Source organism: Zonotrichia albicollis, unplaced genomic scaffold (assembly GCF_047830755.1).
Source record: "Zonotrichia albicollis isolate bZonAlb1 unplaced genomic scaffold, bZonAlb1.hap1 Scaffold_164, whole genome shotgun sequence".
NCBI classification, from domain to species: Eukaryota; Metazoa; Chordata; class Aves; order Passeriformes; family Passerellidae; genus Zonotrichia; species Zonotrichia albicollis.
The window spans coordinates 20,663-38,733 of NW_027428366.1; the positions used below are offsets into that span (position 1 = coordinate 20,663).

Consider the following 18,071-nt stretch of genomic DNA (forward strand, 5'->3'; position numbering starts at 1 on the left):
TCACCTGTGTCACCTTTGTCACCTCCCTTTGTCACCTGTGTGTCACCTGTGTGTCACCTGAGTGTCACCTGTGTCACCTGTGTGTCACCTGTGTGTCACCTGAGTGTCACCTGTGTGTGTCACCTGTGTCACCTCACCTGTGTCACCTGGGTGTCACCTGTGTCACCTCACCTGTGTCACCTGTGTCAGCTGTGTCAGCTGTGTCACCTGAGTGTCACCTGAGTGTCACCTGTGTGTCACCTGTGTGTCCCCTGTGTCCCCTCCATCCTCACCTGTCCTGATGGACAACCCCACCCTGTACCTGGAGAAATACGTGAGTGACGTCACCCGTGTCACCTGGGTGTCACCTGGGTGTCACCTGGGTCACCTGTGTCACCTGTGTGTCATCTGTGTCACCTGTGTATCACTGTGTGTCACCTGGGTCACCTGTGTCACCTGTGTGTCACCTGTGTCACCTCCCTTTGTCACCTGTGTCACCTGTGTCACCTGTGTGTCCCCTGTGTCCCCTCCCGTCCTCACCTGTCCTGATGGACAACCCCACCCTGTACCTGGAGAAATACGTGAGTGACGTCACCCGTGTCACCTGGGTGTCACCTGGGTCACCTGAGTGTCACCCATGTCACCTGTGTCACCTCCCTGTGTCACCTGTGTGTCACCTGAGTGTCACCTGGGTCACCTGAGTGTCACCCGTGTCACCTGTGTGTCACCTGTGTGTCACTTGTGTGTGTCACCTGTGTCACCTGTGTCACCTCCCTGTGTCACCTGTGTCACCTGTGTGTCACCTGTGTCACCTGTGTGTCACCTGTGTGTCACCTGGGTCACCTCCCTGTGTCACCTGTGTGTCACCTGGGTGTCACCTGGGTCACCTGTGTCACCTCCCTGTGTCACCTGTGTCACCTGGGTCAGCTGAGTGTCACCCATGTCACCTGTGTCACCTGTGTGTCACCTGGGTGTCACCTGTGTGTCACCCGTGTCACCTCACCTGTCACCTGTGTCACCTGTGTCACCTGTCACCTGTGTGTCACCTGGGTGTCACCCGTGTCACCTCACCTGTGTGTCACCTGTGTCACCTGTGTCACCTGTGTGTCACCTGTGTCACCTGTGTCACCTCTTGTCCCCATGTGCCCTTAACAAGTCCCAAAGGTGTCCCCAACCTGTCCTGGACCTGTCCCAGACTTGTCCCCAATGTGTCCCTAAGTGCCCCAGACCTGTCCCAAGTGTCCCAAACCTGTCCCCAAGTGCCCCAAACTGTCCCCAGACCTGTCCCCACTGATGTCCCCAAGTGTCCCCAAGTGTCCCAAATGTGTCCCCAAGTGTCCCACACCTCTCCCAAAGTGTCCCAAATCTGTCCCAAAGTGTCCCAAATGTGTCCCAAGTGCCCCCAACCTGTCCTGAAGTGTCCCCAATGTGTCCCCAAGTGCCCCAGACCTGTCTCAAAGTGTCCCAAATGTCCCCAATAATGTCCCCAAACCTGTCCCAAACCTGTCCCAATCCTGTCTCCAGGTGCCCCCAAACTGTCCCCAACTTGTCCCAGGTGTCCCAAACCTGTCCCCAGGTGTTCCCAAATGTCCCCAAGTGTCCCAATCCTGTCCCCAAGTGTCCCAAACTTGCCTCCAGGTGTCCCAAACCTGTCCCCAAGTGCCCCAGACCTGTCCCAAACCTGTCCTGAGTGTCCCAAACCTCTCCCAAAGTGTCCCCAAAGTGTCCCCAAAGTGCCCCAGACCTGTCCCCAAGTGTCCCAAATGTGTCCCAAACCTGTCCCAAACCTGTCCCCAAGTGTCCCAAATTTGTCTCCAGGTGTCCCAAACCTGTCCCCAGGTGCCCCAAACCTGTGCCAAAGTGTCCCCAAGTGTCCCCAATAATGTCCCAAAGTGTCCCAGACCTGTCCCCAAGTGTCCCAAAGTGCCCCAATGTGTCCCCACCGATGTCCCCAAGTGTCCCAAACCTGTCCCAAACCTGTCCCCAAGTGTCCCCAAGTGTCCCCAGGTGTCCCAAACCTGTCCTGAGTGTCCCAAACCTGTCCCCAAACTGTCCCCAAACTGTCCCAAACTGTCCCCAAGTGTCCCAAACCTGTCCCAAACTGTCCCAATGTGTCCCCAAACCTGTCCCAAACCTGTGCCAAACCTGTCCCCAAGTGCCCCAAATGTTCCCAGACCTGTCCCCACCGATGTCCCCAAGTGACCCAAATGTGTCCCAGACCTGTCTCAAAGTGTCCCAAACCTGTCCCCAATTGTCCCAATGTGTCCCAAGTGTCCCCAAACCTGTCCCAAAGTGTCCCCATTGATGCCTCAATGTGTCCCCACCGATGTCCCCAAGTGTCCCAAACCTGTCCCAAACTTGTCCCCAAGTGTTCCAATCCTGTCCCCAAGTCTCCCCAATGTGTCCCCAATGTGTCCCCAAGTGCCCCAGACCTGTCCTGAAGTGTCCCCAAGTGTTCCAAATGTGTCCCCAAGTGTCCCCAAGTGTCCCAAAGCTAACCCCAGGTGTCCCCAAGTGTCCCAAACCTCTCCCAAACGTGTCCCCAAGTGTCCCAAATCTCTCCCAAAGTGTCCCCCAAAGTGTCCCAAACCTGTCCCAAAGTGCCCCAAATGTTCCCAAACCTGTCCCACCGATGTCCCCAAGTGTCCCCAAACTGTCCCCAACTGTCCCAAACCTGTCCCCAACTGTCCCCAAACTGTCCCCAACTGTCCCCAACTGTCCCCAACTGTCCCCAATGTGTCCCCAGGTGTCCCAAACCTGTCCCCAAACTGTCCCCAACTGTCCCAAGTGTCCCCAACCTGTCCCCAAGTGTCCCAAACCTGTCCCCAAGTGTCCCAAACCTGTCCCCAAGTGTCCCAAACCTATCCTGAGTGTCCCAAACCTCTCCAAAGTGTCCCCAGGTGTCCCAAACGTGTCCCCAAGTTCCCCAACCTGTCCCAAACCTGTCCCCAGGTGTCCCAAATTTGCCTCCAGGTGTCCCCACCTGTCCCCAAGTGTCCCCAACCTGTCCCAGGTGTTCCAGACCTGTCCCCAAGTGCCCCAAATGTATCCCCAAACTGTCCCCAAGTGTCCCCAAGTGCCTCAGACCTGTCTCCAACCTGTCCAAGCCTGTCCCCAGGTGTCCTCAAGTGTCCCAAATTTGTCTCCAGGTGCCCCAAACCTGTCCTGAGTGTCCCAAACCTGTCCCCAAACTGTCCCCAAGTGTCCCCAACCTGTCCCAAAGTGTCCCAAACCTGTCCCCAAGTGTCCCCAATGTGTCCCCAAACTGTCCCCAGGTGTCCCCAAGTGTCCCCAAGTGTCCCCAAGTGTCCCAAACCTGTCCCCAAGTGTCCCAAATGTTCCCAGACCTGTCCCCACTGATGTCCCCAACTGTCCCCAGGTGTCCCCAGCTGTCCCCACCAATGTCCCCAATGCTGTCCCCCGCAGCTGCACGAGCTGATCCCGGCGGTGATGACGTGCATCGTCAGCCGCCAGCTGTGCCTGCGCCCAGATGTGCACGGCCCAGAGACTGTCCCCAAACTGTCCCCAAGTGTCCCAGCTGTCCCCACCCTGTCCCCAGCTGCACGAGCTGATCCCGGCGGTGATGACGTGCATCGTCAGCCGCCAGCTGTGCCTGCGCCCAGACGTTGACAACCACTGGGCCCTGCGCGACTTCGCCGCCCGCCTGGTGGCGCAGGTGTGCAAGAACTTCAGCACCACCACCAACAACATCCAGTCCCGCATCACCAAAACCTTCACCAAGGTGTGCTTTGGGGGAAAAAACGGGATTTTGGGAAAAAAATGGGAATTTTGGGAAAAAAAATGGGGTTTGTGGGGTTAAAATGGGGTTTGGGGTGTGCAAGAACTTCAGCACCACCACCAACAACATCCAGTCCCGCATCACCAAAACCTTCACCAAGGTGTGCTTTGGGGGAAAAAACGGGATTTTGGGGAAAAAAATGGGAATTTTGGAAAAAAAATGGGTTTGTGGGGTTAAAAATGGGGTTTGGGGTGTGCAAGAACTTCAGCACCACCACCAACAACATCCAGTCCCGCATCACCAAAACCTTCACCAAGGTGTGCTTTGGGGGAAAAAACGGGATTTTGGGGAAAAAAATGGGAATTTTGGGAAAAAAAATGGGGTTTGTGGGGTTAAAAATGGGGTTTGGGGTGTGCAAGAACTTCAGCACCACCACCAACAACATCCAGTCCCGCATCACCAAAACCTTCACCAAGGTGTGCTCTGGGGGAAAAAAACGGGATTTTGGGAAAAAAACGGGGTTAAAACGGGGATTTGGGAAAAAAAATGGGGATTTTGGGAAAAAAAATGGGATTTGTGGGGTTAAAAATGGGATTTGGGGTGTGCAAGAACTTCAGCACCACCACCAACAACATCCAGTCCCGCATCACCAAAACCTTCACCAAGGTGTGCTTTGGGGGAAAAAAACGGGATTTTGGGGAAAAAAATGGGAATTTTGGGGAAAAAATGGGAATTTTGGGAAAAAAAATGGGATTTGTGGGGTTAAAAATGGGGTTTGTGGGGTTAAAAATGGGAATTGTGGGGTTAAAATTGGGATTTGTGGGGTTAAAAATGGGATTGATGGGGTTAAAAATGGGATTTTCGGAAAAAAATGGGGTTTATGGGGTTAAAATGGGATTAAAAATGGGATTTGTGGGGTTAAAAATGGGGATTGGTGGGGTTAAAATGGGATTTATGGGGTTAAAAATGGGATTTGTGGGGTTAAAAATGGGATTTATGGGGTTAAAAATGGGATTTTGGGGTGTGCAAGAACTTCAGCACCACCACCAACAACATCCAGTCCCGCATCACCAAAACCTTCACCAAGGTGTGCTTTGGGGGAAAAAAACGGGATTTTGGGAAAAAAATGGGAATTTTGGGAAAAAAATGGGGATTTTGGGAAAAAAAACGGGGATTTTGGGAAAAAAAATGGGGATTTTCGGAAAAAAATGGGGTTAAAAATGGGATTTTGGGAAAAAAAATGGGGTTTGTGGGGTTAAAAATGGGGTTAAAAATGGGATTTTGGAAAGAAAAATGGGGTTTTGGGAAAAAAAATGGGGATTTTGGGAAAAAAAATGGGGTTAAAATTGGGATTTTGGAAAGAAAAACGGCGATTTTGGGAAAAAAATGGGATTTGTGGGGTTAAAAATGGGATTTGTGGGGTTAAAAATGGGGATTGTGGGGTTAAAAATGGGGTTTTGGGAAAAAAAATGGGAATTTTGGGAAAAAAAAATGGGGATTTTGGGAAAAAAAATGGGGTTTGTGGGGTTAAAAATGGGATTTGGGGTGTGCAAGAACTTCAGCACCACCACCAACAACATCCAGTCCCGCATCACCAAAACCTTCACCAAGGTGTGCTCTGGGGAAAAAAACGGGATTTTGGGGAAAAAATGGGAATTTTGGGAAAAAAAATGGGGTTAAAAATGGGATTTTGGAAAGAAAAATGGGGTTTTGGAAAAAAAAATGGGGATTTGGGGAAAAAAAATGGGGTTAAAAATGGGGTTTTGGAAAGAAAAATGGGAATTTTGGGAAAAAAAATGGGGATTTGTGGGGTTAAAAATGGGATTTGTGGGGTTAAAAATGGGGATTTATGGGGTTAAAAATGGGATTTATGGGGTTAAAAATGGGATTGATGGGGTTAAAAATGGGGTTTTGGGAAAAAAATGGGGATTTTGGGAAAAAAAATGGGATTGGTGGGGTTAAAAATGGGGATTTTAGGAAAAAAATGGGGATTTTGGGAAAAAAATGGGGTTTGTGGGGTTAAAAATGGGTTTTATGGGAAAAAAATGGGGTTTGTGGGGTTAAAAATGGGATTTGTGGGGATAAAAATGGGATTTTGGGAAAAAAATGGGGTTTGTGGGGTTAAAAATGGGGTTTTCGGAAAAAAATGGGGTTTATGGGGTTAAAAATGGGATTTTGGGAAAAAAATGGGGTTTGTGGGGTTAAAAATGGGATTGATGGGGTTAAAAATTGGATTTATGGGGTTAGAAATGGGGTTTGTGGGGTTAGAAATGGGGTTTTGGGGAAAAAAAATGGGGTTTATGGGGTTAAAATGGGATTAAAAATGGGATTTGTGGGGTAAAAATGGGATTGATGGGGTTAAAAATGGGATTTATGGGAAAAAAATTGGGATTTATGGGGTTAAAAATGGGATTTATGGGAAAAAAACGGGGTTTGTGGGGTTAAAAATGGGATTTGTGGGGTCAAAAATGGGATTGATGAGGTTAAAAATGGGGATTTTGGCGTTAAAAATGGGATTGATGGGGTTAAAATGGGGATTTGTGGGGATAAAAATGGGGTTTGTGGGATTAAAAATGGGATTGATGGGTTAAAAATGGGATTTGTGGGGTTAAAATGGATTGATGGGTTAAAAATGGGATTTGTGGGGTTAAAAATGGGGATTGTGGGGAAAAAAATGGGGATTTTGGGAAAAAAAATGGGGATTTTGGGAAAAAAAAGGGGTTTGTGGGGTCAGAAATGGGGTTTGTGAGGTTAAAAATGGGATTTATGGGGTTAAAAATGGGGATTTGTGGGGATAAAAATGGGATTGATGTGGTTAAAAATGGGATTTATGGGGGTAGAAATGGGATTTTGGGAAAAAAATTGGGATTTGTGGGGTCAAAAATGGGATTTGGGGTGTGCAAGAACTTCAGCACCACCACCAACAACATCCAGTCCCGCATCACCAAAACCTTCACCAAGGTGCGATTTTGGGGAAAAAAACGGGATTTGGGGAAAAAAAATGGGATTTTTGGGAAAAAAAGTGGGATTTTGGGGAAAAAAACGGGAATTTTGGGAAAAAAAATGGGGTTTGTGGGGTTAAAAATGGGATTTGTGGGGTTAAAAATGGGATTTATGGGGTTAAAAATGGGATTTGTGGGGATAAAAATGGGATTTTGGGAAAAAAATGGGGATTTTGGGAAAAAAAATGGGGTTTGTGGGGTTAAAAATGGGATTTTGGGAAAAAAAATGGGATTTGTGGGGATAAAAATGGGGATTTATGGAAAAGAATGGGATTTATGGGGTTAAAAATGGGATTTGTGGGGTTAAAATGGGGTTTGTGGGGTTAAAAATGGGGATTTTGGGAAAAGAATTGGGATTTGTGGGGTTAAAAATGGGGTTTATGGGGTTAAAAATGGGGTTTGTGGGGTTAAAAATGGGGATTTGTGGGGTTAAAAATGGGATTTGTGGGGTTAAAAATGGGATTTGTGGGGTTAAAAATGGGGTTTGGGCTCAGGGATTTGGGGTCAGGATTTGGGGTTTGGATTTTGGGGTCAGGATTTGGGATTTTGGGTGAGGATTCGGAGTCAGGATTTGGGGTTTGGATTTTGGGGTCAGGATTTGGGGTGACAGTTTGGGATTTGGGGTCAGGATTTGGGGTCAGGATTTGGGATTTGGGGTCAGGATTTGGGGTTCGGGTTCAGGGATTTGGGGTCTGTGCTCGAATTTGCGCTCAGGGATTTGGGGTTTGGGGTCAGGATTTGGGGTGAGGATTTGGGATTTGGGGTCAGGATTTGGGATTTAGGGTCAGGATTCGAGGTCAGGATTTGGGGTGACAGTTTGGGATTTGGGGTTTGGATTTTGGGGTCAGGATTCGGGGTTTGGGGTCAGGATTGGGGGTTTGGATTTTGGGGTCAGGATTTGGGATTTGGGGTTTGGATTTTGGGGTCAGGATTTGGGGTCTGGATTTTGGGGTCAGGATTTGGGATTTGGGGTTTGGATTTTGGGGTCAGGATTTGGGGTTTGGATTTTGGGGTCAGGATTTGGGGTTTGGGGTCAGGATTCGGGGTTTGGATTTTGGGGTCAGGATTTGGGATTTTGGGTGAGGATTTGGGGTTTGGGGTCAGGATTCGGGGTCAGGATTTGGGGTGACAGTTTGGGATTTGGGGTTTGGATTTTGGGGTCAGGATTTGGGGTTTGGGGTTTGGATTTTGGGGTCAGGATTTGGGGGTCAGGATTTGGGATTTGGGGTGGCAATTCGGGGTTTGGGGTCAGGATTTGGGGTTTGGATTTTGGGGTCAGGATTTGGGATTTGGGGTTTGGATTTTGGGGTCAGGATTTGGGGTTTGGGGTTTGGATTTTGGGGTGAGGATTTGGGGTTTGGGGTGAGGATTTGGGGTTTGGATTTTGGGGTCAGGATTTGGGATTTTGGGTGACAATTTGGGGTTTGGGGTCAGGATTTGGGGTTTGGATTTTGGGGTCAGGATTTGGGATTTTGGGTGAGGATTCGGGGTCAGGATTTGGGGTTTGGGGTCAGGATTTGGGGTTTGGATTTTGGGGTCAGGATTTGGGGTTTGGGGTCAGGATTTGGGGTGACAGTTTGGGATTTGGGGTCTGGATTTTGGGGTCAGGATTTGGGGTTTGGGGTGAAGATTTGGGGTTTGGATTTTGGGGTCAGGATTTGGGGTGACAATTCGGGGTTTGGGGTCAGGATTTAGGGTCAGTTTTCGGGGTCAGGATTTGGGATTTGGGGTGACAGTTCGGGGTTTGGGGTGAGGATTTGGGGTTTGGATTTTGGGGTCAGGATTCGGGGTCAGGATTTGGGGTGACAGTTTGGGATTTGGGGTTTGGATTTTGGGGTCAGGATTTGGGATTTGGGGTCAGGATTTTGGGGTTTGGATTTTGGGGTCAGGATTTGGGATTTTGGGTGAGGATTCGGGGTTTGGGGTCAGGATTTGGGGTTTGGATTTTGGGGTCAGGATTTGGGGTTTGGGGTCAGGATTCGGGGTCAGGATTTGGGGTGACAGTTTGTGATTTGGGGTCCCAGTTTGGGGTCAGGATTTGGGGTTTGGGGTCAGGATTTAGGGTCAGGGTTTGGGGGTCAGGATTTGGGATTTGGGGTGGCAATTCGGGGTTTGGGGTCAGGATTTGGGGTTTGGATTTTGGGGTCAGGATTTGGGATTTGGGGTTTGGATTTTGGGGTCAGGATTTGGGGTTTGGGGTGAGGATTTTGGGGTCAGGATTTGGGATTTTGGGTGAGGATTTGGGGTTTGGGGTCAGGATTTGGGGTTTGGATTTTGGGGTCAGGATTTGGGATTTTGGGTGAGGATTCGGGGTCAGGATTTGGGGTTTGAGGTCAGGATTTGGGGTTTGGATTTTGGGGTCAGGATTTGGGGTTTGGGGTCAGGATTTGGGGTGACAGTTTGGGATTTGGGGTCTGGATTTTGGGGTCAGGATTTGGGGTTTGGGGTGAAGATTTGGGGTTTGGATTTTGGGGTCAGGATTTGGGGTTTGTATTTTGGGGTCAGGATTTGGGGTTTGGGGTCTGGATTTTGGGGTCAGGATTTGGGGTTTGGATTTGGGGTTTGGATTTTGGGGTCAGGATTTGGGGTCTGGATTTTGGGGTCAGGATTTGGGATTTAGGGTCAGGATTTGGGGTTTGGGGTCAGGATTTGGGGTTTGGGGTCTGGGTTTTGGGGTCAGGATTTGGGGTTTGGATTTTGGGGTGAGGATTTGGGGTTCGGGGTGAGGATTTTGGGGTGAGGGTTTGTGTTTTTGGTGACGCTCGGGGTCCCGCAGAGCTGGGTCGATGACAAAACGCCCTGGACCACCCGGTACGGATCCATCGCGGGGCTGGCGGAGCTGGGACACGACGTGAGTGACACCGGGACACCTTGGGGACATTGGGGACACCTTGGGGACATTGGGGACAGTGGGGACAGTGGGGACATTGGGGACATCTTGGGGACATTGGGGACAATGGGGACATTGGGGACACCTGGGGACATTGGGGACATTGGGGACAGTGGGGACATTGGGGACAGCTGGGGGACATTGGGGACACCTTGGGGACATTGGGGACACCTGGGGACATTGGGGACAGTGGGGACAATGGGGACAGTGGGGACAATGGGGACATTGGGGACAGTGGGGACACTGGGGACAGTGGGGACATTGGGGACATTGGGGACACACCTGGGACACCTTGGGACACCTGGGGACACCTTGGGGACATTGGGGACAGTGGGGACACATTGGGGACAGTGGGGACACTGGGGACAGTGGGGACATCTGGGGACATTGGGGACATTGGGACATTGGGGGGACATTGGGGACATTTGGGGACACACCTGGGGGACATCTGGGGACAGCTGGGGACACTTGGGGACACCTGGGGACACTTGAGACACCTTGAGGACACCTGTGACACCTGGGGACACACCTGGGACATCTGGGGACAGCTTGGGGACAGCTGGGGACACCTTTGGGGACACCTGGGGACAGCTGGGGTCATCTGTGACACATGTGGGGACATGTGGGGACATCTGGGGACACCTTGGGGACATTTGTGACACCTTGAGGACACACCAGGGACACCTGGGGGGACACCTGTGTTATGTCCCCAATGTCCCCATTGTCCCCATTGCCCCCAATGTCCCCACTGTCCCCACTGTCCCCAATGTCCCCAATGTCCCCACTGTCCCCAGTGTCCCCACTGTCCCCAATGTCCCCACTGTCCCCAATGCCCCCACTGTCCCCACTGTCCCCATTGTCCCCATTGTCCCCATTGTCCCCAATGTCCCCACTGTCCCCAATGTCCCCAATCCCTCAATGTCCCCAGTGTCCCCATTGTCCCCATTGTCCCCATTGTCCCCAATGTCCCCCAGTGTCCCCACTGTCCCCAGTGTCCCCACTGTCCCCGCTGTGTCCCCAGGTGATCAAGACCCTGATCCTGCCGCGGCTGCCGGCCGAGGGCGAGCGCGTGCGGAACATTCTGGAAGGGCCGGTGGTCAGCACGATCGACCGCATCGGGGCTGACCATGTACAGAGCCTGCTGCTGGTGAGACCTTGGGGACATTGGGGACACTGGGGACAGAGGGGACACTGGGGACAGTGGGGACATTGGGGACACTGGGGACACTGGGGACACTGGGGTCACTGGGGACACTGGGGACATTGGGGGGGATTAGGGACAGAGGGGACATTGGGGGGAATCGGGGTCATTGGGGACATTGGGGACATTGGGGGGGATTGGGGACAGTGGGGACAATGGGGACACTGGGGACACATAAGGACAACCTGTGTCCCCATTGATGTCCCCAATGTCACTCTGATGTCCCCACAGAAGCACTGCGCCCCCTGCTGGCCATGCCGATGATGTTCCTACTGTCACCCTGCTGTCACTCTGATGTCCCCAATGTCACTCTAATGTCCCTTTGCTGTCCCCTTGTGTCCCCACAGAAGCACTGCGCCCCCTGCTGGCCATGCCAATGATGTTCCTGCTGTCACTCTGCTGTCACTCTGCTGTCCCCAATGTCACTCTAATATCCATTTGCTGTCCCCTTTGTGTCCCCACAGCAGCACTGCGCCCCCTGCTGGCCATGCTGATGATATCCCAATGTCCCCAATGTCCCCAATGATGTCCCCAATGTCCCCATTGATGTCCCCACAGCAGCACTGCGCCCCCTGCTGGCCATGCTGATGATATCCCTCTACCCCACAGCAGCACTGCGCCCCCTGGTGGCCATGCCGATGATGTTCCTGCTGTCACCCTGATGTCCCCAATGTCACTCTAATGTCCCTTTGTGTCCCCATAGAAGCTCTGTGCCCCCGTGCTGGGATATCCCAATGATGTCCTCATGTCCCCATTGATGTCCCCAATGCTGTCCCTTTGTGTCCCCACAGAAGCACTGCGCCCCCTGGTGGCCATGCCGATGATGTTCCAGCTGTCACTCTGCTGTCACTCTGATGTCCCCAATGATGTCCCCAATGTCCCTTTCTTTCCCACAGCAGCACTGCGCCCCCTGGTGGCCATGCCGATGATGTTCCAGCTGTCACTCTGCTGTCACTCTGCTGTCACTCTGACGTCCCCAATGTCACTCTAATGTCCCTTTGTGTCCCCTTGTGTCCCCACAGATGCACTGCGCCCCCTGCTGGCCATGCTGATGATATCCCTCTACCCCACAGCAGCACTGCGCCCCCTGGTGGCCATGCCAATGATGTTCCTGCTGTCACTCTGATGTCCCCATTGATGTCCCCAATGTCACTCTGATGTCCCCAATGTCCCTTTCTTTCCCACAGCAGCACCGCGCCCCCTGGTGGCCATGCCAATGATGTTCCTGCTGTCACCCTGCTGTCACTCTGATGTCCCCAATGATGTCCCCAATGTCCCCTTGTGTCCCCACAGAAGCACTGCGCCCCCGTGCTGGGATATCCCCATGATGTCCCCATGTTCCTCATGTCACTCTGGTGTCCCCAATGATGTCCCCAATGTCCCCTTGTATCCCCACAGCAGCACTGCGCCCCCTGCTGGCCATGCCAATGATGTTCCTGCTGTCACTCTGATGTCCCCATTGATGTCCCCAATGTCACTCTAATGTCCCTTTTCTGTCCCCTTGTGTCCCCACAGAAGCACTGTGCCCCCGTGCTGGCCATGCCGATGATATCCCAATGTCACTCTGATGTCCCCAATGTCCCTTTTCTGTCCCTTTGTGTCCCCACAGCAGCACTGCGCCCCCTGGTGGCCATGCCAATGATGTTCCTGCTGTCACCCTGCTGTCCCCAATGATGTCCCCAATGTCCCTTTCTGTCCCACAGAAGCACTGCGCCCCCCTGGTGGCCATGCCGATGATGTTCCTGCTGTCACTCTGCTGTCACTCTGCTGTCCCCAATGTCACTCTAATGTCCCTTTGTGTCCCCACAGAAGCACTGCGCCCCCTGCTGGCCATGCCAATGATATCCCAATGTCCCCAATGTCCCCAATGATGTCCCCAATGTCCCCATTGATGTCCCCACAGAAGCACTGCGCCCCCTGGTGGCCATGCCAATGATGTTCCTGCTGTCACCCTGCTGTCCCCAATGATGTCCCCAATGTCCCCTTGTGTCCCCACAGAAGCACTGCGCCCCCTGGTGGCCATGCTGATTATATCCCAATGTCCCCAATGTCCCCAATGATGTCCCCAATGTCCCCATTGATGTCCCCACAGAAGCACTGCGCCCCCTGCTGGCCATGCTGATGATGTTCCTGCTGTCACCCTGCTGTCCCCAATGATGTCCCCAATGTCCCCTTGTGTCCCCACAGATGCACTGCGCCCCCTGCTGGCCATGATGATGATATCCCTTTACCCCACAGCAGCACTGCGCCCCCTGGTGGCCATGCCGATGATGTTCCTGCTGTCACTCTGCTGTCACTCTGCTGTCACCCTGATGTCCCCATTGATGTCCCCATTGATGTCCCCAATGTCCCTTTCTTTCCCACAGCAGCACTGCGCCCCCTGGTGGCCATACTGATGATGTTCCTGCTGTCACCCTGCTGTCACTCTAATGTCCCTTTTCTGTCCCCTTGTGTCCCCACAGAAGCACTGCGCCCCCTGCTGGCCATGCCGATGATATCCCAATGTCACTCTGATGTCCCCAATGTCCCTTTTCTGTCCCTTTGTGTCCCCACAGCAGCACTGCGCCCCCTGCTGGCCATGCCGATGATGTTCCAGCTGTCACTCTGCTGTCACCCTGATGTCCCCATTGATGTCCCCAATGTCCCTTTCTTTCCCACAGCAGCACTGCGCCCCCTGGTGGCCATGCCGATGACGTTCCTGCTGTCACTCTGCTGTCACTCTGATGTCCCCATTGATGTCCCCAATGTCACTCTAATGTCCCTTTGCTGTCCCCTTGTGTCCCCACAGAAGCACTGCGCCCCCTGGTGGCCATGCTGATGATATCCCTCTACCCCACAGCAGCACTGCGCCCCCTGGTGGCCATGCTGATGATGTTCCTGCTGTCACTCTGATGTCCCCAATGTCCCTTTTCTGTCCCCTTGTGTCCCCACAGAAGCACTGCGCCCCCTGCTGGCCATGCTGATGATATCCCTCTACCCCACAGCAGCACTGCGCCCCCTGGTGGCCATGCCGAGGATGTTCCTGCTGTCACTCTGCTGTCACCCTGATGTCCCTTTTCTGTCCCCTTGTGTCCCCACAGCAGCACTGCGCCCCCTGGTGGCCATGCCGATGATGTTCCTGCTGTCACTCTGCTGTCCCCAATGATGTCCCCAATGTCACTCTAATGTCCCTTTTCTGTCCCCTTGTGTCCCCACAGAAGCACTGCGCCCCGTGCTGGCCATGCCGATGATGTTCCTGCTGTCACTCTGCTGTCACCCTGATGTCCCCAATGTCCCCTTGTGTCCCCACAGAAGCACTGCGCCCCCGTGCTGGCCAAGGCGCGCGCCCCCCCCCGACAGCCCCGAGTGTTACCGCGGCGATTTCGGGTACCTGGGGGGGCTCCTCTGCTCCCACGTGGTGAAGGCGAGGGCGCAGGCGGCGCTGCAGGCGCAGCAGGTCAACAGGACCACGCTGACCATCACCCAGGTGACACTGGGGACATTTGGGGACATCGGGGGTGTTCAGGGAATTGGGGACATTGGGGGGATTGGGGGTGTTCAGGGGAATGGGGACATTGGGGACAATGGGGACAATGGGGACATTGGGGGCGCAGGCGGCGCTGCAGGCGCAGCAGGTCAACAGGACCACGCTGACCATCACCCAGGTGACACTGGGGACATTTGGGGACATCGGGGACAATGGGGGGATTGGGGACATTGGGGGGATCGGGGGTGTCCAGGGGAATGGGGACATTGGGGACAATGGGGGGATTGAACTGCATGGGGACATTGGGGGGATTGGGGACCTTGGGGACATTGGGGGCCCAGGTGGATCTGCAGGCCCAGCAGGTCAACAGGACCACGCTGACCATCACCCAGGTGACACTGGGGACATTTGGGGACATCGGGGACAATGGGGACATTGGGGGTGTTCAGGGGAATGGGGACCATGGGGACAATGGGGACATTGGGGACAATGTGGGGATTGGGGGTGTCCAGGGGAATGGGGACATTGGGGACATTGGGGGCCCAGGTGGATCTGCAGGCGCAGCAGGTCAACAGGACCACGCTGACCATCACCCAGGTGACACTGGGGACATTTGGGGACATCAGGGGGATTGGGGACAATGGGGGGATTGGGGGTGTTCAGGGGAATGGGGACATCGGGGACAATGGGGACATTGGGGACAATGTGGGGATTGGGGGTGTCCAGGGGAATGGGGACATTGGGGACAATGGGGACATTGGGGGGATTGGGGACATTGGGGACAATGGGGACAGTGGGGGGATTGGGGACATTGGGGACAGTGGGGACAGTGGGGGGATTGGGGACATTGGGGACAGTGGGGACATTGGGGACATTGGGGGCCCAGGTGGCTCTGCAGGCCCAGCAGGTCAACAGGACCACGCTGACCATCACCCAGGTGACACTTGGGGACATTTGGGGACATGTCCCCAATGTCCCCCCCTAATGCTGTCGCTGTGTCCCCAATGTCCCCACTGTCCCCAATGTCCGAAATATCCCCAATGTCCCCAATCCCCCCCACTGTCCCCAATGTCTCCAGTCCCCCCAATGTCCCCAGCTCCCCACTGTGCCCAATGTCCCCTTGCTGTCCCCAGTGTCCCCACTCTCTCCAATGTCCCCCCAATGTCCCCAATGTCCCCCCAATGTCCCCAATGTCCCCTCAGTGTTCCAAATCACCCCAATGTCCCCAATCCCATTTTTCCCAATTTTTCCCCATTTTTGCCAACATCCCCAATGTCCCCAATGTGTCCCCAGTGTCCCCAATCCCCCCAATGTCCCCTAATCTCCCCACTGTCCCCAATGTCCCCCATGTCCCCAATCCCCCCAATGTCCCCAATGTGTCCCCAATGTCCCCCCAATCCCCCACTGTCCCCACTGTCCCCAATGTCCCCAATCCCCCCACTGTCCCCAATCCCCCCCAGTGTCCCCACTGTCCCCTAACGTGTCCCTCGCTGTCCCCGCAGCCCCGCCCGACGCTGACGCTCTCCCTGTGTCCCCACTGTCCCCAATCTCCCCAATGTCCCCAATCCCCCCACTGTCCCCAATGTCCCCAATCCCCTCAATGTCCCCCCAGTGTCCCCACTGTCCCCTAACGTGTCCCTCGTTGTCCCCGCAGCCCCGCCCGACGCTGACGCTCTCCCAGGCCCCGCAGGCTCCCGGGGCCCCCCCCGCGCCCCCCCAGCATCATCAAGGTCCCCAGTGCCATCGCGCTGCCCGTCCCCGTCCCCGTCCCCGTGCCCACGCTGGCCCCCGGGCGCCCCGGGACCCCCACGCAGCCCTCACCGCCCCCCCCCCAAGTTCATCGTCATGTCCTCGGCCAGCAGCGCCGGGCAGCAGGTATGGGGACACTGGGGACAGTGGGGACAGTGGGGACAGTGGGGGGAGTGGGGACATTGGGGGGATTGGGGACACTGGGGACAGTGGGGACACTGGGGACAGTGGGGACATTGGGGACATTGGGGGGAGGTGGGGACAGTGGGGACATTGGGGACACTGGGGACACTGGGGACAGTGGGGGCATTGGGGACAGTGGGGACACTGGGGACAGTGGGGACACTGGGGACATTGGGGGATTGGGGACAGTGGGGACACTGGGGACAGTGGGGACATTGGGGACATTGGGGGGATTGGGGACAGTGGGGACACTGGGGACAGTGGGGACACTGGGGACATTGGGGGGATTGGGGACAGTGGGGACACTGGGGACAGTGGGGACATTGGGGACAGTGGGGACACTGGGGACATTGGGGGGATTGGGGACAGTGGGGACACTGGGGACAGTGGGGGTGTTGGGGACAGTGGGGACAGTGGGGACAGTGGGGACATTGGGGACACTGGGGGGGAGTGGGGACGTTGGGGACACTGGGGACACTGGGGACAGTGGGGGGATTGGGGACAGTGGGACATTGGGGATGCTTGGGGCATTGGGGGCATTGAGGACATTGGGGACACGGCAAGGGGACAAGGGGGGACATTGGGGACACAGCCAAGGGACATTGGGGACAAGAGGGGACATTGGGGACACAGCCAGGGGTCATTGGGGACAGAGCAAGGGGACAAGGGGGGACATTGGGGACAGAGCAAGGGGAGAAGGGGGAACATTGAGGGGACATTGGGGGGACATTGGGACAAGGGGGGACACTGGGGACAAGAGGGGACATTGAGGGGACATTGAGGGGACATTGGGGACACAGCCAGGGGACATTGGGGACAGTGGGGACAGTGGGGGACATTGGGGACATTGAGGGGACATTGGGGACACAGCCAGGGGACATTGGGGGGACATTGAGGGGACATTGGGGCCACCCCCGGTGCCGCCGTCCCCAGGTGATCACGCTGAGCACGTCGCCCGCGCCCACGGCCACGTCCCCCGTCACCAGCACCGTGCCCAGCGTGCAGCCGCTGGTCAAGCTGGTGTCCCCCGCTGTCCCCAGCGGTGCCACCACCCCGCCAGTGCCACCAGCAGTGCCACCAGCGGCAGCGGCAGTGCCACCGGCGTCACCGGCGCCGTGCAGAAATACATCGTGGTGTCGCTGCCGCCCGCCGCCGGTGACGCGGCCAAGGGTGGCACTGCCGCTGTCACCAATAATGTCACCAATGTCACCGCCAATGCCACCCCGCCGCCCGCGCCACAGCTGTCCCCGAGTGCCACCACCAGCGGCGGCTCGCCGGGTGCCACCAAGGGCGAGGCTGGGACAGTCCCAAGGGCCGGAGGTGGCACCTGCAGGGCCAACGGGGGCACGGGGACACAGGAGCCACCGGCGGGGCAGTGACGGCGGGGAGGGCACCGCGGTGGCACCTGGGGACACCACAGGGACACCAGAGTGGCATCAAAGTGTCATCAAAGTGTCACCAAGGGGCACCAGAGTGTCCCCAGAAGGGTCTCAGTGTCACCAAGGGGCACCAGAGTGGCACCAAGGGACACCAGAGTGTCACCAAGGGACACTGTGGTGGCACCTGGGGACACCAGAGTGGCACCAGAGTGGCACCAAGGACACCAGAGTGGCACCAGAGGGGTCTCAGTGTCACCAAGGGACACCAGAGTGGCACCAAGTGACACCAGAGTGGCACCAGAGGGGTTTCAGTGTCACCAAAGGACACTGGGGTGGCACCAAAGTGTCATTAAAGTGTCACCAAGGGGCACCAGAGTGGCACCAAGGGCACAAAGTGTCCCCAGAGGGGTCTCAGTGTCACCAAGGGACACCAGAGTGTCACCAAGGAGCACTGGGTGGCACCTGGGGACACCAGAGTGGCAT

General features: G+C 55.2%; 1 protein-coding gene across 1 annotated transcript in view; it reads left to right on the forward strand.

Annotated features, from left to right (window-relative positions):
• Nucleotides 1–17,728, forward strand: part of LOC141727651 (transcription initiation factor TFIID subunit 6-like) — a gene marked incomplete at its 5' end in the record, with an annotated part of 34,828 nt that extends 17,100 nt beyond the window's left edge. The window contains 10 exon segments of the mRNA XM_074533917.1: nt 3,539–3,721; nt 9,497–9,571; nt 10,632–10,757; nt 14,103–14,135; nt 14,137–14,277; nt 15,932–15,967; nt 15,969–16,100; nt 16,102–16,152; nt 17,143–17,231; nt 17,270–17,728. Of these exon segments, the coding sequence (XP_074390018.1) occupies nt 3,539–3,721; nt 9,497–9,571; nt 10,632–10,757; nt 14,103–14,135; nt 14,137–14,277; nt 15,932–15,967; nt 15,969–16,100; nt 16,102–16,152; nt 17,143–17,231; nt 17,270–17,588 (1,185 nt within the window).
• Nucleotides 17,729–18,071: the final 343 nt, after the last annotated feature.